This window comes from Lutjanus erythropterus, chromosome 5, assembly GCF_056507025.1.
Source record: "Lutjanus erythropterus isolate fLutEry1 chromosome 5, fLutEry1.hap2, whole genome shotgun sequence".
Taxonomy (NCBI): domain Eukaryota; kingdom Metazoa; phylum Chordata; class Actinopteri; order Lutjaniformes; family Lutjanidae; genus Lutjanus; species Lutjanus erythropterus.
This window is the reverse complement of record NC_139321.1, coordinates 27904082-27923091: the sequence shown is the minus strand read 5'-3', so window position 1 is coordinate 27923091 and position 19010 is coordinate 27904082. Positions and strand designations below refer to the sequence as shown.

Genomic DNA, 19010 nt, shown 5'->3' with positions numbered 1-19010 from the left:
TGCATCTATATATAATATGTGCCAAAGAATGTACAAAAAATCTATTTCTTTGTAGTCTAATATGAAAATGTAATCATGTTTTCTTACTGTGAAACAAAATGAAGTGCATTTATGGATGGATGGGATAAAACCAACCAATAATATCATGACATCCACGCATCAATCATTCAGTTTAGTGGCACAGAGATAAGATTCATGACAGACACCCACTTTATAACATTAAAATCAAATCCCTCCCAACGTTATGTGTTGCCTGCCTATCCAGTTTCACTTCAATAATAAATGTATCACAATACAGAATCTAAATACGCTCAAAATGTTGTTTCCTCTTTAAAATTGTAAAAATTAATAGACTACATTGGCAACAACTTCTCAGTGAATGAAGTTTTATTTAAATTCTGTTATATAGCATGGGTCACAGCTTCATGACGACAGTGTACTGTGTACCTCGTAACACAAGCAAAATCACAACTACTGAAAATTACAGTCAAGTTCAAGTTACATGAAAAACATCTGGAAATAGTTTACATTCATATTCAGAGTGTACAACATAAAAACATGTAAGACTCGTAACGAAGAGAAAGAAAACTTTAAAATGCTTCATTGGTACCTTACATCACAAATTCAGGAAACAACAACAAACATGATTCAGACAGTATAACATGTTCAGTCAAATCCAGCTGTGGCAGATGAAGAGAAACTGCTGCTTGCTGAGCAGCACAAACACACTGAAGAAAATAGACTCATCTTCACACAGTATTTCAGTCTTAACATTATGTCACCAGTCCTCTCTCTTATGAAGAAGAGATCTGTTTAATGGCATTAAACGTCCATCCAGAGTCCCAGAGATCCACCAATAAAAGAAGTTTGAGTATTTCTGTCCACCACCTCTCAGGATCCTTCTTCCACCGTCAGCTCCTCCAGCTGCTCCTGCACAGCATCCAGCTGCTTTGTCTGGTTTTCCTCCTGCTGTTCTGTCTCCTCCTCCTTTTCAACGGCCTCCTGGTGCGTCTGCTCCTCTGATGCTTCATCTTTGAGTGCCTCCTCCTCCTCTGTCTTAGGCTCCTCGCGCCCACTCTCCAGGTTCTCTGAGCTCTCGAAACAACCTGAATCCCTCGGCTCTTTCGCGTTTTCCCCAGATCTGTCCACCTCCTCTGGCTCAGACTCGTCTTCAGCTACACAGGGCAAAGAGAATCACTTTTTTAATACAGTAAAAGCTCAACACAAATCCTCTTTTTAATTCCTCCTGGACTCTGAGAGGACTGTTCATCTTGTTCGGCTTCAGAGAGAAACTTTAAAGTCAGACTCTGTGTGAACAAATGACAAAACCACCAATCCTGTAAATGCTCAAATTACTATTTATTTTGGTTTATGGTCTTGAGGGGTAACTTTGGTATTTTTCAACCTGAACTGTTTTCCCATGTTTTTGTGTCTAACAGAAATAACAGGGGCAACAGTTGAGCTTTTGACAGTGTAATCCTGTGCAACGTCAAAGTATGTCCACTCAAGTGTTGGTTTTGCTCAGACTGTTTTAAGTGTCTGACAACATTGTGGAAAAGATCACTGCAGAGATAAATTTTTAAAAGAGTAAGATATGTTTTGTTTAACCAGAAACACCTGTTTATCACTCTTGCTAACCATACCAGACTCCCTTTGCAGAATCACTAATTTTAACATTTTCATCTTTATTTAAACTGGACAGACAAAATAAAACTAACCAAAACACTTTGGCTCTTCTCTCCACTGTTCCAATAGTCACAAACTCAGGTTTCCTTGAAATAAACTCTTTATTCACTGCGTTAGATGTGAAAATATCAGGTGAGGAGCAAGACATCAGAGAAGCAGCGAGGAGAAATGGCGTGGTCAGCCAGAACATTTTCACATCTAATACAATGAATTATGGGTTTATTTCCTCCAAACCAGTTTATTATTGTTGGAGCAGTCAAAAGATGAGCTTGGTGTAGCTAAGATAAAAATGCGTTTAATGAGAGAAATTCACATTAAATCTATTAATGCTATTTGATTAAACATTCTCCTCTCTGACAACACCTCCACAGTCAGACTGAGTTAAGAAAACTTTCTGCTTGATCTCAATATATATCTCAATACAGTAGATATACTGAGATCAAGGAAATCAACAAGAAAGCATGGTACCATCAAACAAATAATTAGAACGCTAATATGCATAAACTGTATTCAGCATATAGCTGTTATTCCAGTGGCTTGAAATCACGTCAAATGATTTGTCTGGAACATAGATGAGCCGCGATATGAGGAGAAAAGACGATTTCTTACAGGCGACTGAGCCTAACTGCAAATTTTGAGTGCAATACTCTGCAACCGAGCCATAAAATGCACCTCATTATGTAGCTGAGGCAGAAGAAGTATGATGGAAACATAAAGTATTCCCCAAAGACACATTTGTCACACTGAGTAAACCTGACGTCTGATTGGCAGCAGCAGCCAACTGTGTTTTATTGGGACATTTATCTCAGATCTGACTGAAATTCTGGATTAGAGGTATTTTTATTGCCACCCAGTAGAGCAGCATCATTATGACAGATTATTGCATCTTCTCAGCATGTAAACTTACAGTCTCTCAGCAGCTCAGAGGCGTTCAGGATCTTTGAGCGCTGCTCGGGGTCGGTGATGTTCAGCTCGTTGAGGTGAGACTCCTTCAGTCCTGCAAAGTCCTCCAGACTCTGGAAACCGTGCATGGACAGCAACGAACTCAGCTCCTGAAACACAAGAACATAAACACTTTTACATAAACACAAACATTTATTTAGATGTCAACAGTCACTGGAATTACAGCTGAAAAACTGGACGATGAGAACAATAATATAAATATATAAACTTTTTCAATATCATGTCCATTACTACATTCATTATCATGTGCAATATTACTTTTACTACTTTTCAATATCACTTTCAACATTTTTTCTTTTTTCATCACTGCCACTTCTTTTTCTATCTTACTTTTATTGTACTCTATTCTTTTTATTCTCATGTTACTGTAATATTTCAGAAATTTCTGGCACAAGAATTTCATTCTGGATTAATTAAATTCTAACTTATGTTATGATGCAAAGTGACAACAAGTCCTGCTGCAGTGTTACAAACAAACAGTGTTATCAGAGTGTTATCTTACGTGAAGGCCGATGCTGTCCAGCACCTCCTCCAGGGTTTTGGGTTTGGATTTTCCTCGGGGGGTCTTGCTGTCACGGTGTCTCCTCCTGGCTGGGGGGCTCTCGTCAGGCAGCAGGTTGACGTAGATGAACTTAAAGGAGCCCACTTTGTTGTTGAGCTTCCCGGTCCAGGTCCCCACAGGGGGCTTCTCGATGATGTAAATGATGTCTCCTTTCTGTAAGACAGAGATGACGCATGAACACCAGCAGGCTTAGTCATGATGATGTTAGCACAGGATGAACAAAAGAAAAGACCTTCAACACGATAAATATAACTCTTTATATGTCCTCAGTGAACCAACATCTCAAAATACTCAAAATAATTATCACTTGTGTTGTGGCAAAGAAAATGAAAAGCTGAATGCCACCAGACATTTCAACACCTTTTTGTAGTTCTGGTGTAGGAAGCTAAGTAATGCACTGCTGTGGACAGGGTCAGCAGCAGAACATAGTTTAGACACCGAGAAAAAAAAATCAATGCCAGTTTAAGTGTACACTATATTTCAAATATTTTCACCACTTCACTTCAGACAGCCTTTTCCAATGGGAAATGCTTTTATATAACTTAAATATTGCTTTGTTCAAACCAACCAAACTCCACAGGCAGAATTAGCAATTTTACCTTTCATAACATGGGAACTGCTGGTCCATCTCTGCCTCGATTGGTTATTTAGTTTGTTTTATTATATGACTTTGGTGTTAAAAAAGGTAGATTGGATTCACTGAAGTCATGCAATAACACAAACAAACTAACACACTGAGGCAGTAACAGACCAGCAACCATGTTCTGCAAGGTAAAATTACAGTTTTTGCAAATGGAGTTTGGCTGAGCAAGCGAGAGCAATGTTTGGCTTATTATAACAGTGGTTCACCATCAGAACATTCTGACAGCAAGCTAAATTGGTGAAAATATTCTAAATATAGTGTAAACTTTGACTGACACTGATTTATTTAGGTGACTACAATATGTTTTGCTGCTGAACCTGTCCACAGCAGTACATCAGGGCTGCAACTGCAACAATAATTTTTACTGTCGATTAATCTGTCAATCATTTGCTCATTTAATGAATTAATTGTTTGGTCCATAAATGTCAGAAAACAGTGAAAAATGTCAATCAGTGTTTCCCAGAGAACAAGGTGATGTCCTCAAATGTCTTGTTTTGTCCACAACTCAAAAGAAATTCAGTTTACTATCAGAGAGGACTAAAGAAACCAGAAAATATTCACATTTGAGAGAATGAAATTCGGACATTTGGTCTGGTGTAAACCAAATCATCTAAAGCCCCAACATGCCATTCATGTGCACACATGTCAATGTGACTCCAAGCTAAGGGTCTATAGTGAAGATTTAGGTTAAAAACATTTTTTTCAAATGTTTTTTTATGTTTGAAAACTGGTCACTATTCACTTCCATTGTTTGGGAGATTCTGCAATGCTGTTTTCCTATGAAATGCATGCGGGTGAGTAGATAATGGCTGAATTTTTCCCTTTAAAAGACATTTCTCCTTGTGCACAATTATATAACTTGCAAAGCAATGACACAATCACGACTTAAATTATATTACTAATATTATTGTGTCAAGCATGCAGTCAGTAATGGGTCGTGTGGTTCAAACTCTGCCTTGAAGAATAATAATTAAAGTGAGCCGTCTTGTTTCACTCAGTTAACAAGCTCCCTGGAGGACGACGAGACGAGACAGCAGAAGAGGCAGAGGGCCAAAGGAGAGACAGCGAGGAAGACGCCCCCCAGAGAGACTCACTTGGAGTTTGAGCGACTCCACATCATAGGGGCTGGGAGTGAAGTCAGTGTGGACCAGAGCACGACCACAGAAAGGCCCGTTGTAAGAGACGCCGTTCTCCTCCAGTCTCATGCTGTCCCTCTGGCTGTACCCGCTGTCCAGGCTCTGTCTGTCGCTACCTGGGGGGGCAGATAAGAAGCCGGGTCAGAGTCTGAGCCGTCACATAATTATGGGTTTGGGTTTTTTGTGTCTCTGTCTTCACAGACTAAATAAAGGAAAGGAGGCCATGTGTGAATAGAGAGGCAAACCACACACAGTTTTTGGAAGTGCCATAAATTACACTTATTTTGGGAAATGTATGTATTATAATTAAAGACATTCTGGGATATCCAAGACCAAAGGAATGCAAAGTTATGTACCTTGGGAATATAAATGTTTATGTCACTGATAATGTCATTGACATTTGACAGGCATTCAACAAGATATTATTGATAACAAGCAAGAAGGCAATAAGAAGAAATTGGTGGGGTGTTTATCCATGCTAATAAGATAAGAGCACAAGCTTTCAATTTAGGAAGACAGTGGGATTCATCATACACAAAACAAAGTCTAAGTACACACCATGAATCTGATGTAAGGTTGTCAAAAGTATTGAAGTCTTAATACTTTTTCAATATCACAAGTTTGAAAACAATAAATAGTATCAAAAGTATCAGAAAAAGATCTAAATGTTCATTTAAGACCTCAGTTCAGTTCAGTCTGGTTGGCTTGTAGCAAAACCATCAGGTGTTCGGTGTCTTTTTATGGAGCAGCACTGTGTGCAGGTTTTTAAAAGAAAAAAAATCCCATTTTATGTGCCAAAGCCTTTTTTCTTTCTTTCTGCCATAGTATCCAAATTCTTGTAACAACTCTAATCTGACGTAGACTTTTCACTGGATCTTGAAAGAAATGAGGCTCAATGTTGATGACACACTCTGAGCCCTAAAATACATTTTTTTTATGTTGTACTATCAATACTAATGGATTTTTGTCACCACCTTCTACTCTCTGTTCTACTTCTATATAGGGGACAATCATGCTCTAGATTTTGGTACAGTTCCCATAATCCTTTGGAGGATGTAAACAGGAAATGTAATGGCGAGTTAGCAGTGGGCCACAAACTTTTTTAGGCCAGTATTTTTTTTACATTTTGGTAAACTGGCACCATTATCGTAGGCTGAATTAACTATCAGCAGTTTGTGTTTGTAATGTACCCATGAATGTACAGATAACTATCACTGCACTACTTTGATACTGATATTTTTTCAATGATTTCTGAGCAGGTTTATGGACATTTATTTATTTAAAGACATTGGAAATAATGACATTTTCAGGAAGTGTTATTCACAGTGAATCTAAAAATATGCGTATCATGTCTGAGTGTTAAGACTTGGCTGAGTTATGACTCCAGGAAGGAGTCTCACCAAATATCTTTACCCCGTTCAGCTCTCCCTCCCAGTTTGAAAACATCTAGCTTACAGGGATACAGGTGTAGACTTACTGCCTGAGAGCTGGCGGGTGACTGGGCTGGGTGTGGTGTCCTCTGACCCTGTAGAGCACACTGATGTCCTCTGTCCTGCACTCAGATCTGGGATCCAGTCAGCAGAGACTGGAGACAGCTCCTCACCGCTCTCACCCTGGAGAGGACCACAGTGCAGTCCAGGGGTCAGTCAGGTCAATTCACTCAATTAATGATGCTAAACTGAAGCTAAAGGTCACTTAATGATGAAGCTTCATTTTCATGTTTAACATGAAGCACTGAAACTGACAAAACATAGTAAAAAGTTATCAGACAAGTCAAAAACATAATTAATGCAGGCCAACACACAAAAAATTAGAAAATTAATGAGGTAAAACATAACACCAGTTTGTGAAAGATCAAAAGAAGAATGATATTAATTAAGTTTTAATTTAATTTATCAACTAATTGGTAGTCAAAAGTAAAAAGCTTTTCACCTTTCCTTGCCTACAAACTATAATCTATATGCCTAAACTATAATCTTAAAGCTTTATCTTTTGTTTTACACTGATAATATGATTTATCAGGTCAGAGATCAATATGAGTGACAGAACATGGAGCTTAAAGGACAGATCACTTACATTTCTAACAATCTAATTCTTCATACATTAACTCTGGTTTGTTGTTTTGTTAACTATAATGGACAACAACTTTATTTTTGCAATTCTGAAAGTTTAGAGCACTGAACTGAGCGTGACATACATCCTACTTCAGTAAAACTACTATAGTGCATCATATTCTCATCATATGTGTGTGAAAAATCTTGGCAAAGTATCAAACAAACAGCATTCAGCCTGTTTTGAGAAAAACAGTGCAGACATTTGTCCACTAGATGGAGACAATCTCAGTCTTTCTATAACAACAACATGTCTACAGCATGTCAAGATGTGAAGTTGTGTTGTTGTATCATGGTCTCTAGTTCATAAACTAAATATACTAAATTACTAAATATATTAATTGCTACCGTTTGAATAATAGTCTAAACAATAAGTGATCTTCATAGACTGGTTGCTGTAAGTCTAAGTGTGAACAGGATTTACCCCCTCCTCTGCCAGAGCCTTCTGCACCATCTTGGATGTCTTGCGGGTCATGGTACGTGAGATGACGTTGCGCCATTTCTTGCCCAGTTTGCTGCCACTTTTCACTACTTCCTCTGCTGTTACACCCTCGGCAACCTGACATAAGAGGGAAAATCAACTATTTCAGCAATTTATTTCAACAGATTGAAATGTGGTATATTCAAATTAGGGCTGCACAATTAATCAAAATATTATCAAAATCGCGATATGGCCAAGTGCGATATCCAACTTGCAGAAGCTTAAATTTTTGGATAAAGTAAAAAATATGACAAAACAAAGTATATTGAAGTATTGTAGAGCTGTGGATAAGTCTACAATTTTTGTTCTCCAGATGTAAGAAAACATGTTTGTTTGGTACAGACTTGGGTTGCAATGATTATTATAAAAATATAATAATAATTATTATTATTAAATATAATTATTATAAAAAGAAAATGTGAATATTTTCTGGTTTCTTTCCTCCTTTAAGACATTAAGCTGAATATATTTGGGTTGTGGGCAAAACAAGACATTTGAGGATGTCACCTTGGGTGCTGATCCACTTTTTTCACCATTGTCTGACATTTTATAGACCAAACAACTAATCAATTTATTGAGAAAATAATCACAAGATTAATTAATTGTTATTTACAGCCCTAGTTAAAACCCCAAGGAATGTCACATGGTCATGATTTTAATAGTTTTTTTCAGTGAAAATGAAAATTGTGATGCAACAATGATCATAAATCATCTAATGGTAAATCATATCGCAATAATAATAATAATAATATAATCATATTATGTTTTTTTAACCATATCATGCAGCCCTAGTTCAAATTAAGTGAAGTTTGAGCATTGAGTAAGAATGATGCCACTAACGTACATAAACTCTCACGGTGGTTCACAGTGGCACTGCGTTAAATTACACAAGTACTCACTTCTCATAACCTAGAAAACTTACAGACTTTGTGGTGATAGGGTTTGCATACACTCATACTGCTGATACCACAAAGTTTCTCTCTCTCACACACACACACACACAGACACACACAGACACACACGGACACCTGCACTCTATTGTGGCCAGGTGTTGAACAGTTTCTGAGCGTGTTACCAAACATAACTCGGCCTGCAGCCAAACGCCGTGGAGCTGTGGGCTCAGTGATGAAAGCTAATGATGTTTTCAGTATTTTTATGAGGCACTTCATTATTACAAATGTTCTGTGAGACACTTTGTGTTGGTTGAGGACACAGAGGTCACGTCCTCTGCAATTTAAAAAGGAAAATGAAGCAGAAATGCGGTAAAGAGCCATTGGATTTAGAGAAAATGAAGTTTTCTATGCAGATATAGATTGTGATCCCAACATCTCTCTGAAAACTTAAAGACATTCTCGATGAAGGACTGTGGTGATGAGAGATAACTGTTGGGGTGCACTGAATAGTTTTGCATGCCTATTCAGTCTGTTTAAAACCAGGAATTCTGTTCAGTTGCAAATAAAGACCAGACTCCACCAATATTATTAGTATAATACCATTTGTAGAATTGGATTCCAGTGGTGGCTGTGTTGCATTGTGTCCAACTCGAGTGATCCAAATATTTACAATAACTCCAGAGTGTTGTAAAGTCTAAAAGGCTAAATTCATTTTAAAAAGACAGATGTAATAATTTCCACATGTTCTATCTAATGAAATAATGTGTTTCAATCTGTATTTGCTGGTGTTTATCTTGTCAAAGACATTTCCACTGCAGTGAAAAAGGCAGTCGACACAATTCCAGTTTGGAGAACCAGAGTGGAATTCAAGCATGAAAACTAAACAATGAAATGCTGTGGATAGAGCCAGCAACAAAATACATTTTTAAAAAGTCATATCAATTTAAGAATTAATATATATATTAATATTTTAACAGCTGTACTTTGCTGTCAGATAGCTTTTCCGACAGAAAACTGCTTTTACACAAGCCAAATATTGCTCTCTCCAAACTAATCAAACTCAAAATCAGTAATTTTACCTCACAGAATATGGTAGTTGCTGGTCCACCACTGTCTCAATCTGTTAGTTTGCTTGTGCTATTGTGTGACTCTGTGTTTTAAAATTGTAGTTTGGATTCACCCAAGTCACACAATAACACAAACATACTAACAGACTGATGCAGCAGCTCTCAAGTTCAGCAAGTTGAAATGATTGATTTCAACTATGAAGTTTGGTTGGTTTGGAGAGAGTGATAATATTTGCCTTATATAACCACAGTTTCTCACAGCAAAGTAAAGTGTACACTTAAACTGATATTGACTTTTTTTGGTGGACTTTTTTTAAGTGACTAAAATACCTTTTGCTGCTGACACTAACCACAGCAGTTAAATGTTTAGCACCAGCTCTAGTCCTCCTCTCTGCTTCTCCAAGCTGGGGGCGTGCTGACCAGCCTCTACTGTAGGTAAACCACTGACTATGGATAAGTACCTCATACAACCACATCTCAAACAGGTGGTATAATTTACATTTAAGCTGATGAAACTGATGACTTAACTGATTTCATAAAAAAAAAGATCAGTTTAATCTGATGAATCACTTTATTCAAACTGAGAAACCTTAATAGCTTCAAATGTGGAAAAAAAAAGTAGCAGCCTGAGAAGTAACAAATGAATAAATAAATAAAAATGCATAACATTGTGTAAATAATAACAGCGTAAACTCTCTGGGGGAGGCCTGTCAGACTCCTGGTTAAATGCTTGCTGCTTCTGCAACTGTGTGTCTGACACAGAGGCTCTCTGCTTGACTGGCTCACACTGGAGGACATCCTGTCTGCACGTTGCTGTCATCTGAGCGCTGTGCAACGCTTCTCATTCTTACTTCCTCTCTTCTTCTACACTTCTATCCTCCAACTTCCACTCACAGAATGAAGACTCTTACCGGGAAGTTATGAAAGTTCTGTGAATTTTAACGGGTTCTCATCAACCCACACGTGCAGCAGTAAGCTAAATCAGGAAGCACAAACTGTACGCTTCTTCAACAGCCGTAACAATTTCTGTTCGGCCTTTTTCCTCTCTAGTCTCTTGTGGACGCAGTGTAATTGAGGGGCCTGATGAAATGTTACAGCATAATGAATGAGGAACCATGTGATAAAATAGCTGTAGGAAGGGACATTTCGGAACTTAAAACACAAAGAGTTTATAAAATATCTACTTCTACTTTTTAAAATAGTGACGTGTCATATGATGTGTTTGAGAGGAACAATCCAACTTACATTCTCGTCCAGGGTAAACTCCTTTTCTGACACCACAGGAGAGGTGGGTTTGTGCTTCATGAAGTCCTTGAAGCTGCTGGACCGCTGCAGAGTGAGCTGTAAACACACAGACAGTTCTGTTTATTTCAATTTACAATGAAGAAAAAAAGACCAGAGCAGAGAAACCAATCTGTAACAGCGAAGGTCTGGTAATCACTCCTTCATCACAAAGCAAACAGTGTAAACATGTCCGTCTGTTGTTTGTGTCTGTGCTAACACTGACAACACACAGCATGTTTTTATCTCCTCACAGACGTGAACAGAAGGAATAACCGCTCGTCTCTCCTCAGTCATCAAAGATAAGGTCATGAATCTGGGTCATCAAATGTCTGCATGTTGCAGACGGAGCTGTAGCGGCTTCGTAAACATTTTATAAATGTAGTTTAGCAGGAAACCCAGAGGAAATGATGTGTGGTGAATCGTAACCATCCCTGTAATAAATAATTTGTATTCAGAAGATTTTTAAACTTACCAAAAACGTATTGGAACAGGAAAATCAAAGAGTTATTGTGTAAAAAAAAAAAAAAAAAACAAATTCATCATTTAACGATCCCCACTAGACACCAGGCATATATAAATAGTATGCTTGGAACAAAGATGTGTTTCTAATGTTTTTTTTCCACATAAAAGTACAATATTTACATTATAATCCTTAAAATGGCATCTAGGGCTGGGAGGAAACATTTATCTCCTGGTGAAAAGTTGAATCTAACACCTGTAGATACTGTATATCAGGAGTCATATTTCTGAAAAGAATATACATCACACGCATGTCAGTCAGTCAGTCTGCAGTAGCTGCATTGCTATACTGCACATTAAAGTAGTAAATACCTTTTCAAAGTAAAGTGCTACATTTAGCTCTTTCTGCTCAGCAAGTTAGTGCCATGAGAAAATAAAAAAATATGTTATTTATGAACAAAGTCCCTGAACACTGCAGACAGCACAGACATTTTAAAGTGATATTGAACTTTGAAACGGCGACTTTTGAGTTAAAGTTTTGACCCTTTGAGGTTGCTGTACTCAGTGTTGAAGCTACAGAGTGACAGATTGCATTGGCAATGTGGCAAAGTCAGCACCTCTTAGTTTGTTTCCACAGAGCAGGGAAAACATGCCTTTAAGTATAATCATGCGTGCTTATGTCGAGCATGTTAAGTAAAAGTGGTCAGTTTGTTTCTACATCACAATTGTATAAGTTGCAAATTGGACCAAGACTTCCAACCTAAGTGTGATGTCACAAATCATCCTCTTAGGCCCACCCCTAAAAATCTGATTTTTCATGAGTACAGTGAATCTTTCCAGTTTTAGCAGATGAATGTGAAAACAGTCTCCAACTGTCAAACTCTGCACATATATCATTCTGCACAGAGAAACTCAAGTGTTCAACTGTAGGAACAATAAAGTGAACATATTTTTGAATAGAGGAGGACTTTAAGTTTAACTCAAAGCCTCAACTTTTCTTGGTCTGACTTTATAAAAAAGATAGATGAGAATGAAGTTACTCCAGGGTTTAAAAATTTAAGACTTTTTAAGACCATTAACAATGCAATACTGGACCTATTTCATGTCCATACTGGCAAAAATGTAAATGCACAGTTTGTATTAGTGGTTATTTGTTAAATGTTGGTTTTATTTTGTAGTTGTTACAGTGGGATCAATAGCCTACAATTTATTCCTTCCAATGACAGTAATATGACAGTAACATTAACACCATGAATAAATTTTTACGACTTGTAAAAATAGTATTAAAGATATTTCAAGGCCTAGTATTCTGATTATTGGACTTTTTAAGGTCCTGCACTCTGTACTGTAAAATTCTCTCTGCTGGATTCAAAACTGGTACAGTACTGCAACTTATAATTGATTAATCTACTGCTCATTTTCTTGATTAATCTAGTAAGTGTTTGATCAATAAAATGTCATAAAATAGTGTATACTGCCTGAATTGAAAAGATGATGTTTTTAAATAACTTATGTCCAAAACCTGAAGATATAAAATTTACAAAACCTCGTAAGTGAGGAGGTGGAAGTGGGGGAAAAATTACTTAAAGTGCAATAAGATTCTGAAGACAGATAGCTGACTGTTGAATCTCATCCCCAGATCATCAAATAATGATGTTACAACTATCTTACAAATATCTGATTGGTCAAAGTCTCCCGTCACAGGCTAGATTTTCTAAAGCTAAAACAGAGTCAAGTGGAGAAGCAGACGTCTTTTCTCTCAACCCACCTGAATTACATTATGCTTACCGGTTCATTATGGAACTTTTGCCCAGTGATGGCAAAGACAGACTGTCTACGGCAGCTTTAATTGACTAATTTGTCAATAAAATGTCAGAAAATAGTGAATACTGCCTGAATTTCCTGAAAATGATGAAGATGATATCTTAAAATCTCTCATTATGTCCAACCAACACTTGAAAACATGAAGACTTTTGCTTGAAACATGATTTTCACTATTAATCAATTCTGAAATGTATTTTTTTTTGTCAATCAACTTATCAATTATTGGACTAATTCTAATTCTTTCACCTGAAGTCTGGTATTTGTACATCGTTTTCATCGGTTTGCCAGTTTTCACTCTTTTGCATAATCTTTCAAGGCTTCATTTTTTTTTCTTGCTCCGGTGGAAATTATTTGTCTAATTTTCCATGTAACCACATGTCACTATGCAGAGTCTTATCGCAGCACATCCTTTGAGTCTTTTTGAAACCACAGGAAACAGGCAAAACTTGAGCAACAGCCAATCATTGCAGACATCCAGTCAGTGCTGGTGGCTGATGTCTTCTGTCTGCATCTAACCTGAAGAATTAAACCACCAGTGCAGTCAAGGGAACGAATGACCTTTATTATGGGGCTATTATGAGTTTTATGGGTAAATGTCTTGTTTTTCCTGCTGCAAAAAGCCTCTAAGCTCTCAGATAAATCAATCTTCTATTACTGCTGATAATCGCAGAGCACTGACTCGTGCCGTGGATGATGCTCTCCGGTCTCGATTATCGCGGGTGACAATTATGTGTTAGGAGAAGATGATTGCCGAGAACAGGGACAATGAGATGTGCAATGACGAGGTGTGAATTGGACCACAGATGAGGAGCTGTGGATGGAAAATAAGGGCACTGGTGTCAAGCGTAGGAGGCTCACTCTCATGGTGGCAGCTGGAGACGAAAGCACTAGAAGCCACAGAGCCTGCTGTGACTCAAAATACATCTGCAGCAATGATTCACCCCGCCAGAATAGAGGAACTTATCTCGTCTAAAAAAGTGCAAAAGAACATGTTGAGGCCAGACAGAAGTTAGAAAAGACACTTAAAAATGTTCTGTGTTACACATAAAGACCTGACTGAGCTTTAAAGGCGTACTATCAAGGTTTTCCTATAAACAGCAACATATAGACTAAAAATAACACCATCTTATCTTATCATCACTTTCAGCAATAATTTATTGATTAATCTTTTAGTTGTAAACTATTTAATCACCAACTATTATTCTGAAGGACTAATCATTTTGAATAATTTTTAAATACAAATGTCCCAATTCTTTAATTTCAGCTTCTTAAATGTGCATATTTTTGGTGGTTTCTTTGGTCCTCTACGACAGTAAACTGATATCTTTTGGTTATGGACAAAACAAGACATTTGAGGCCGTAATTACAATTTCCTAACATTTTATGCACCAAAGCATCAATCGATCTATCGAGAAAATGGTCCACAAATTAATCGACAATACAATATTTGTTAGTTGCAGCTCTACACTTCTGACCCACTAGTCTGTGGTGGTACATGTATCTACACAGAGCCTGCCCTCTGCCTGTATTGTCTTATTTTCTCATTATTTCGCTGTGTTCAGGATGATTTACCAGCCCAAAGCGTAGGTACTTGATGACCTGAGAATGAAACTCAATCTTTCTGGCGCTTTTACAAACTGGCAAATCCTGCATATTCTGCCTTTAAGTTTTGTGTGTTTGTGTATGTGGGTTTGAACAGCTTCACCACAAAAGTTTGCACTAACTTGAGCAGACATCCTGTGTTGAAAAGATGTGCACACAAAAACAGCTGTATAAAAAGTTACGACACAATTGTTCAGAGTTTCAAGCGTGAGACAAAGACCTCTTCACAATCACAGTCTATAATATTTAACATTTATAAGCACTTAAACTGAGCACATTAACTTTAAATCTTCCTCAACTTCCAAACAAAACCTCAGCTCACCTTCTTCTTCTGCACCTGCTCCTTCTCCGAGGCATTGGAAGGCCGTCGCCTCAACATCTTCCTCTTCAGTGGTCCTAATATCTCTGGACAAAGAGCCGTGTAAGCACTACACCGGTTTCTATCACTGTGCTGTCACTGCCAAAGTTGTCAGATTAAAAAAAACACATAGGGGAAGGCAGAGCTGCACTCCGCTGCAGCCGAACAGTGCAGAGGCTGAGAGGAAGTCACATGGTCACACAGAAACCGAAGAGGCAAACCCTGTTTTTGGTGCGCAGGTTTACACACAGGCTACTGAGTTTGTTGCATGTATTTCTCAACCTTGCGTGACAAAAGTCCTCTGAGGCTCGAAGCTGAACTGACACACACAAAGCAGTTCAGGAAAATGTCATCACAACTTTTGTTTTGACTCCGATGGATCTGTTAATCTTGATTAATAATTGTATTTTTTATGTTATGATCAAATAATCAACCTCTGCTTACTAATATTTAACACGTTCAGTCAGATAAAGGCTTTATAAAGGATCGTTAATGAGGAGCAGTTGTATTAAAGGAATAGTTCAGATTATTTGGTGTGGGGTTCAATGAGGTGCTTATTGAAAGTCAGTGTATTACATACAGTAGATGATGGTTGGCACGCCCCCAGTCGTGCAGGGAGTACCAGCATGCACTGCTGTGGACAGGGTCAAAAAATATTTTAACCACCTACCAAAAACAAAATCATTATCAGTTTAAAATAACTATATTTATAATATTTTTACTGCTTTCCTTTGCCACCAGACAGCCTTTTCTGATGAGAAACTGCTGTTATATAAATATAACATAGTCCAAACTAACCAGACTTTATAGGTAAAATCAGTAATTTTATACACAGACTTCTTGGCCTACTGCTGCCTGAATCTGTTAGTTAGATTATGTTATTGTATGACTTCAGTGTTTTAAAAGGTTAGTTTGAATTCACATAAGTTACACAAAAACAAATAAACTAAAAACTGAGGCAGTGGTAGACCAGCAACCTCACTGCCCTGTGAGTTAACATTACTGAGTTTGGTTTGTTGGGATAGAGCAAAATGAAACGGTAAAAATATTTACACTGATATTGATTTTTTTAGGTGGACCTTTTTTTAAATGGCCAAGACACTTCACAAACTATCCCTTTAAAAGCAGGTCATCTGTTCTTGCAGTGCCCCCGCTGAAGTGAAGAGCAAGAACACATCCTGCAGCTGCTGTATTACAACATTTCTACTCCTACAGACGTCAGTGTTTTAACCTCAGCAGAATGTTGAAATAATGATTTTGCAGCCAGGAATGATCTTTACCATGAAACACAGCAGTTCTCAACTTCAAACATCATTTTTTTGATTTTTGTCAGCTTGTTGTTTAGCTACCGTTCTCAAACAAACACAGAGTGTCATCGCACCCAAGTGTGGAAGTGAAAGAAAATCTAAAGATGACATATTTAGAAACTCAGTTATGGTTTTGCAGCTGCAGCAGAGGCTTGTTGCAGCTACAGGAGTCAATCCAGTTCATCAGGAAAGGATATTTAAACAAAAAGTGGTTTACAAGACAAATGAGTTACAGGGCCAGACACATCCTGGCAAAAACATAAAAAAACATGTAACATCTAAAACATTCAAAACAAACAATCAAGACAAAAACAACAGGGGTGAGTCACAGAAATGTGCGTGCTTTTAAATGTACACTCAGCATGCAGGACAAGGCAAACATTTGTAGTAAGGGAAGTAAAGAAGTAAAATATAAGTCAAGTTTAGCTTGTTATTTTGGTGGTGTAGAGAACCACATGATATGATGAGGATGCCCTATTTTAGTTTCCTGTCACTCGACTTAAGGTTGGCAACAAACTCATCTGTCTGCAGACCTTAAAGGGACAAAAACAATAAGCAACAGCTGAGAGAGATGACCTGAAAGCAAAGTATTCAGATCCTTTACTTGAGTAAAGGCACCAACAATACACTGTAAAATCATTCTATTACAAGTAGAAGAAATACATTAAAATTGTTATATAAGTAAATATGCGCAAGTATTATCAGATATCAAGTATCAAAGGCAAAAGTACTCATCATGCAGAATGATCCATTTCAGAATATTCAATTATTACTATAATGTTAGGTAATACATTACTATTACAGATGCTTTGTAAGCAGGATTTGTTGTAGAAGTTTATTAATGTGGACATAATTTATACTACTTTATATATGTTTTAGCAATTCAATCTGTAACAATTCATCTATGTATTGCATATTAAGGTATTTCAAAAACTTTTTTAAATTTTATCTTCAAAGTAACAAGTAATTATAGCTTCTGAGTACATGTAATCCATTCAAGAGCAAAATATTTTCTTCTAAAATGTACTGGATTAGAAGTATCCAGGACAGTGACAGTTCACAGGTTCTCTGTAGAGTTTTTGATCATTATGGACAGTGCTGAGCAAGTTACTCAGGAAGTGTCATAAGTTACTTTTTAATTAATATCCCTTTAAAATAATAATATTACTTTACTTATTACTTGGTATAAAAACTACTCAGTTACTCTACTTGTTATATTACTATGTTACTTTTGTACGTTGTTGGGAGCCGTGTTTCAGTTGAAAATTGAACTGCTGATCCAGTGAACTGTTAGCACCCAGAAGGCTTTAGTTGTTATCTGTCCAGATGTTGACTGTGGTTGAGTGTGGCTTTCAAATTAGTTTTCATCACATACACATATTCTGTCATGAGGAGCCAAACAAACTCAGAATAATGACAATACTTCCACCCGTGGAAAGTCTGCCTCTCTCCCTCTTCCTCTTCCTCATCCTCCATCCTTCGTTTAGCTTTTTGGCTAGCAGCTCATATGACCCTGACCCGCTGTATGCTCATGTTATAAGATAGCCTGCCCTGGTCACATGGTTTCTCAGTAACTTGAGCTACTATGAGTTACACTGATTATGGAGCAGTGCTTTGATGAGTGGGTTGGGATGGGAATTGACAAATGGTTCCACATTGTCCGATCTGTCAGAATCTTATGTCTCCCAAGATTATCAGTTCCTTTTATTGATGCCAGAACATTTTTCTGACAGTTGTGGATTGCAAAACAATATCATCAAACTCTTGAATCTATGCTGCTGGAAACTTGCAACAAGGCGGAGTCATGGAGAAGAGCCTTTTTTCTACTTTGTCTCTACACTGTTTTCAGACTCAGAGACAGCAACCAGTTGTATTAAAGCTTAAAACCTGTGTAGACCCACTTATTTTCCCACAGAAAAAAATGATCAGGAATTGACAAAGAATTGGACTGATAAGTTGACTTGATAATGGCACTGATATCAATAAAATTTTATCAATTTCCATCCAGTGGGCAGGCACACAGGTGGCCTAGTTCACATAATGACAACTGTTTCATTGATTAGGGAAGCTGACAAAGTGCAGCAAGGTGCCAACAGAGGCAGTGAAGAAGAAGACTGCTAGCTTAAATGTTTAATGAGGAAAGCAATGCATTCATTGTTTTTTTTAAATGCACAATGCATTTTGGAGAGTAACACTGATTGTAAACACAACTTGTTTGTTTACGAGAAAACTCCACAGAGCACCTTTAAGGAAATGTATTTAGTTACCTTCCACCAGCGCAAGGAAAACACTTAAGATAACATGTAAATATTAGGGATGTATTCATGGATATATTGATTCAATGTTCAATGATCCATTATGATCAATGCAAAGTGAAAATACTGATCTGTATTGTCATCTTTGAGTCACGCCTTTATATGGAAATTCCCAAGGCACGTCTGTGTCACAGACGTCTAGAAGAGTCCAGTCATACACCTGCTGAATCATAATTTAGTTGCTTTTTGTAAGATGACATAAATGTAACTGAATGTGTTAAACAGACATATATGATATCGATTGAGGTCCCTGAATTGAATCGAAATTGTAGCATGTTAGACATTGTGTTATCAACAGGTACAGTATTGTGGTCAAAAG

At 37.4% G+C, this 19010-nt stretch overlaps 1 protein-coding gene across 1 annotated transcript; it reads right to left on the bottom strand.

Annotated features, from left to right (window-relative positions):
- Nucleotides 1–369: 369 nt before the first annotated feature.
- On the bottom strand, nucleotides 370–15285 carry sash3 (SAM and SH3 domain containing 3). The gene is made up of 8 exons (XM_084719511.1): nucleotides 15034–15285; nucleotides 10788–10883; nucleotides 7526–7660; nucleotides 6468–6603; nucleotides 4949–5106; nucleotides 3152–3364; nucleotides 2594–2738; nucleotides 370–1175 (listed from the first exon to the last, which is right to left on the bottom strand). The coding sequence occupies exons 1-8, from the start codon at nucleotides 15088–15090 to the stop codon at nucleotides 892–894; spliced, it is 1224 nt and encodes a 407-aa protein (XP_084575637.1). The 5' UTR covers nucleotides 15091–15285; the 3' UTR covers nucleotides 370–891.
- Nucleotides 15286–19010: the final 3725 nt, after the last annotated feature.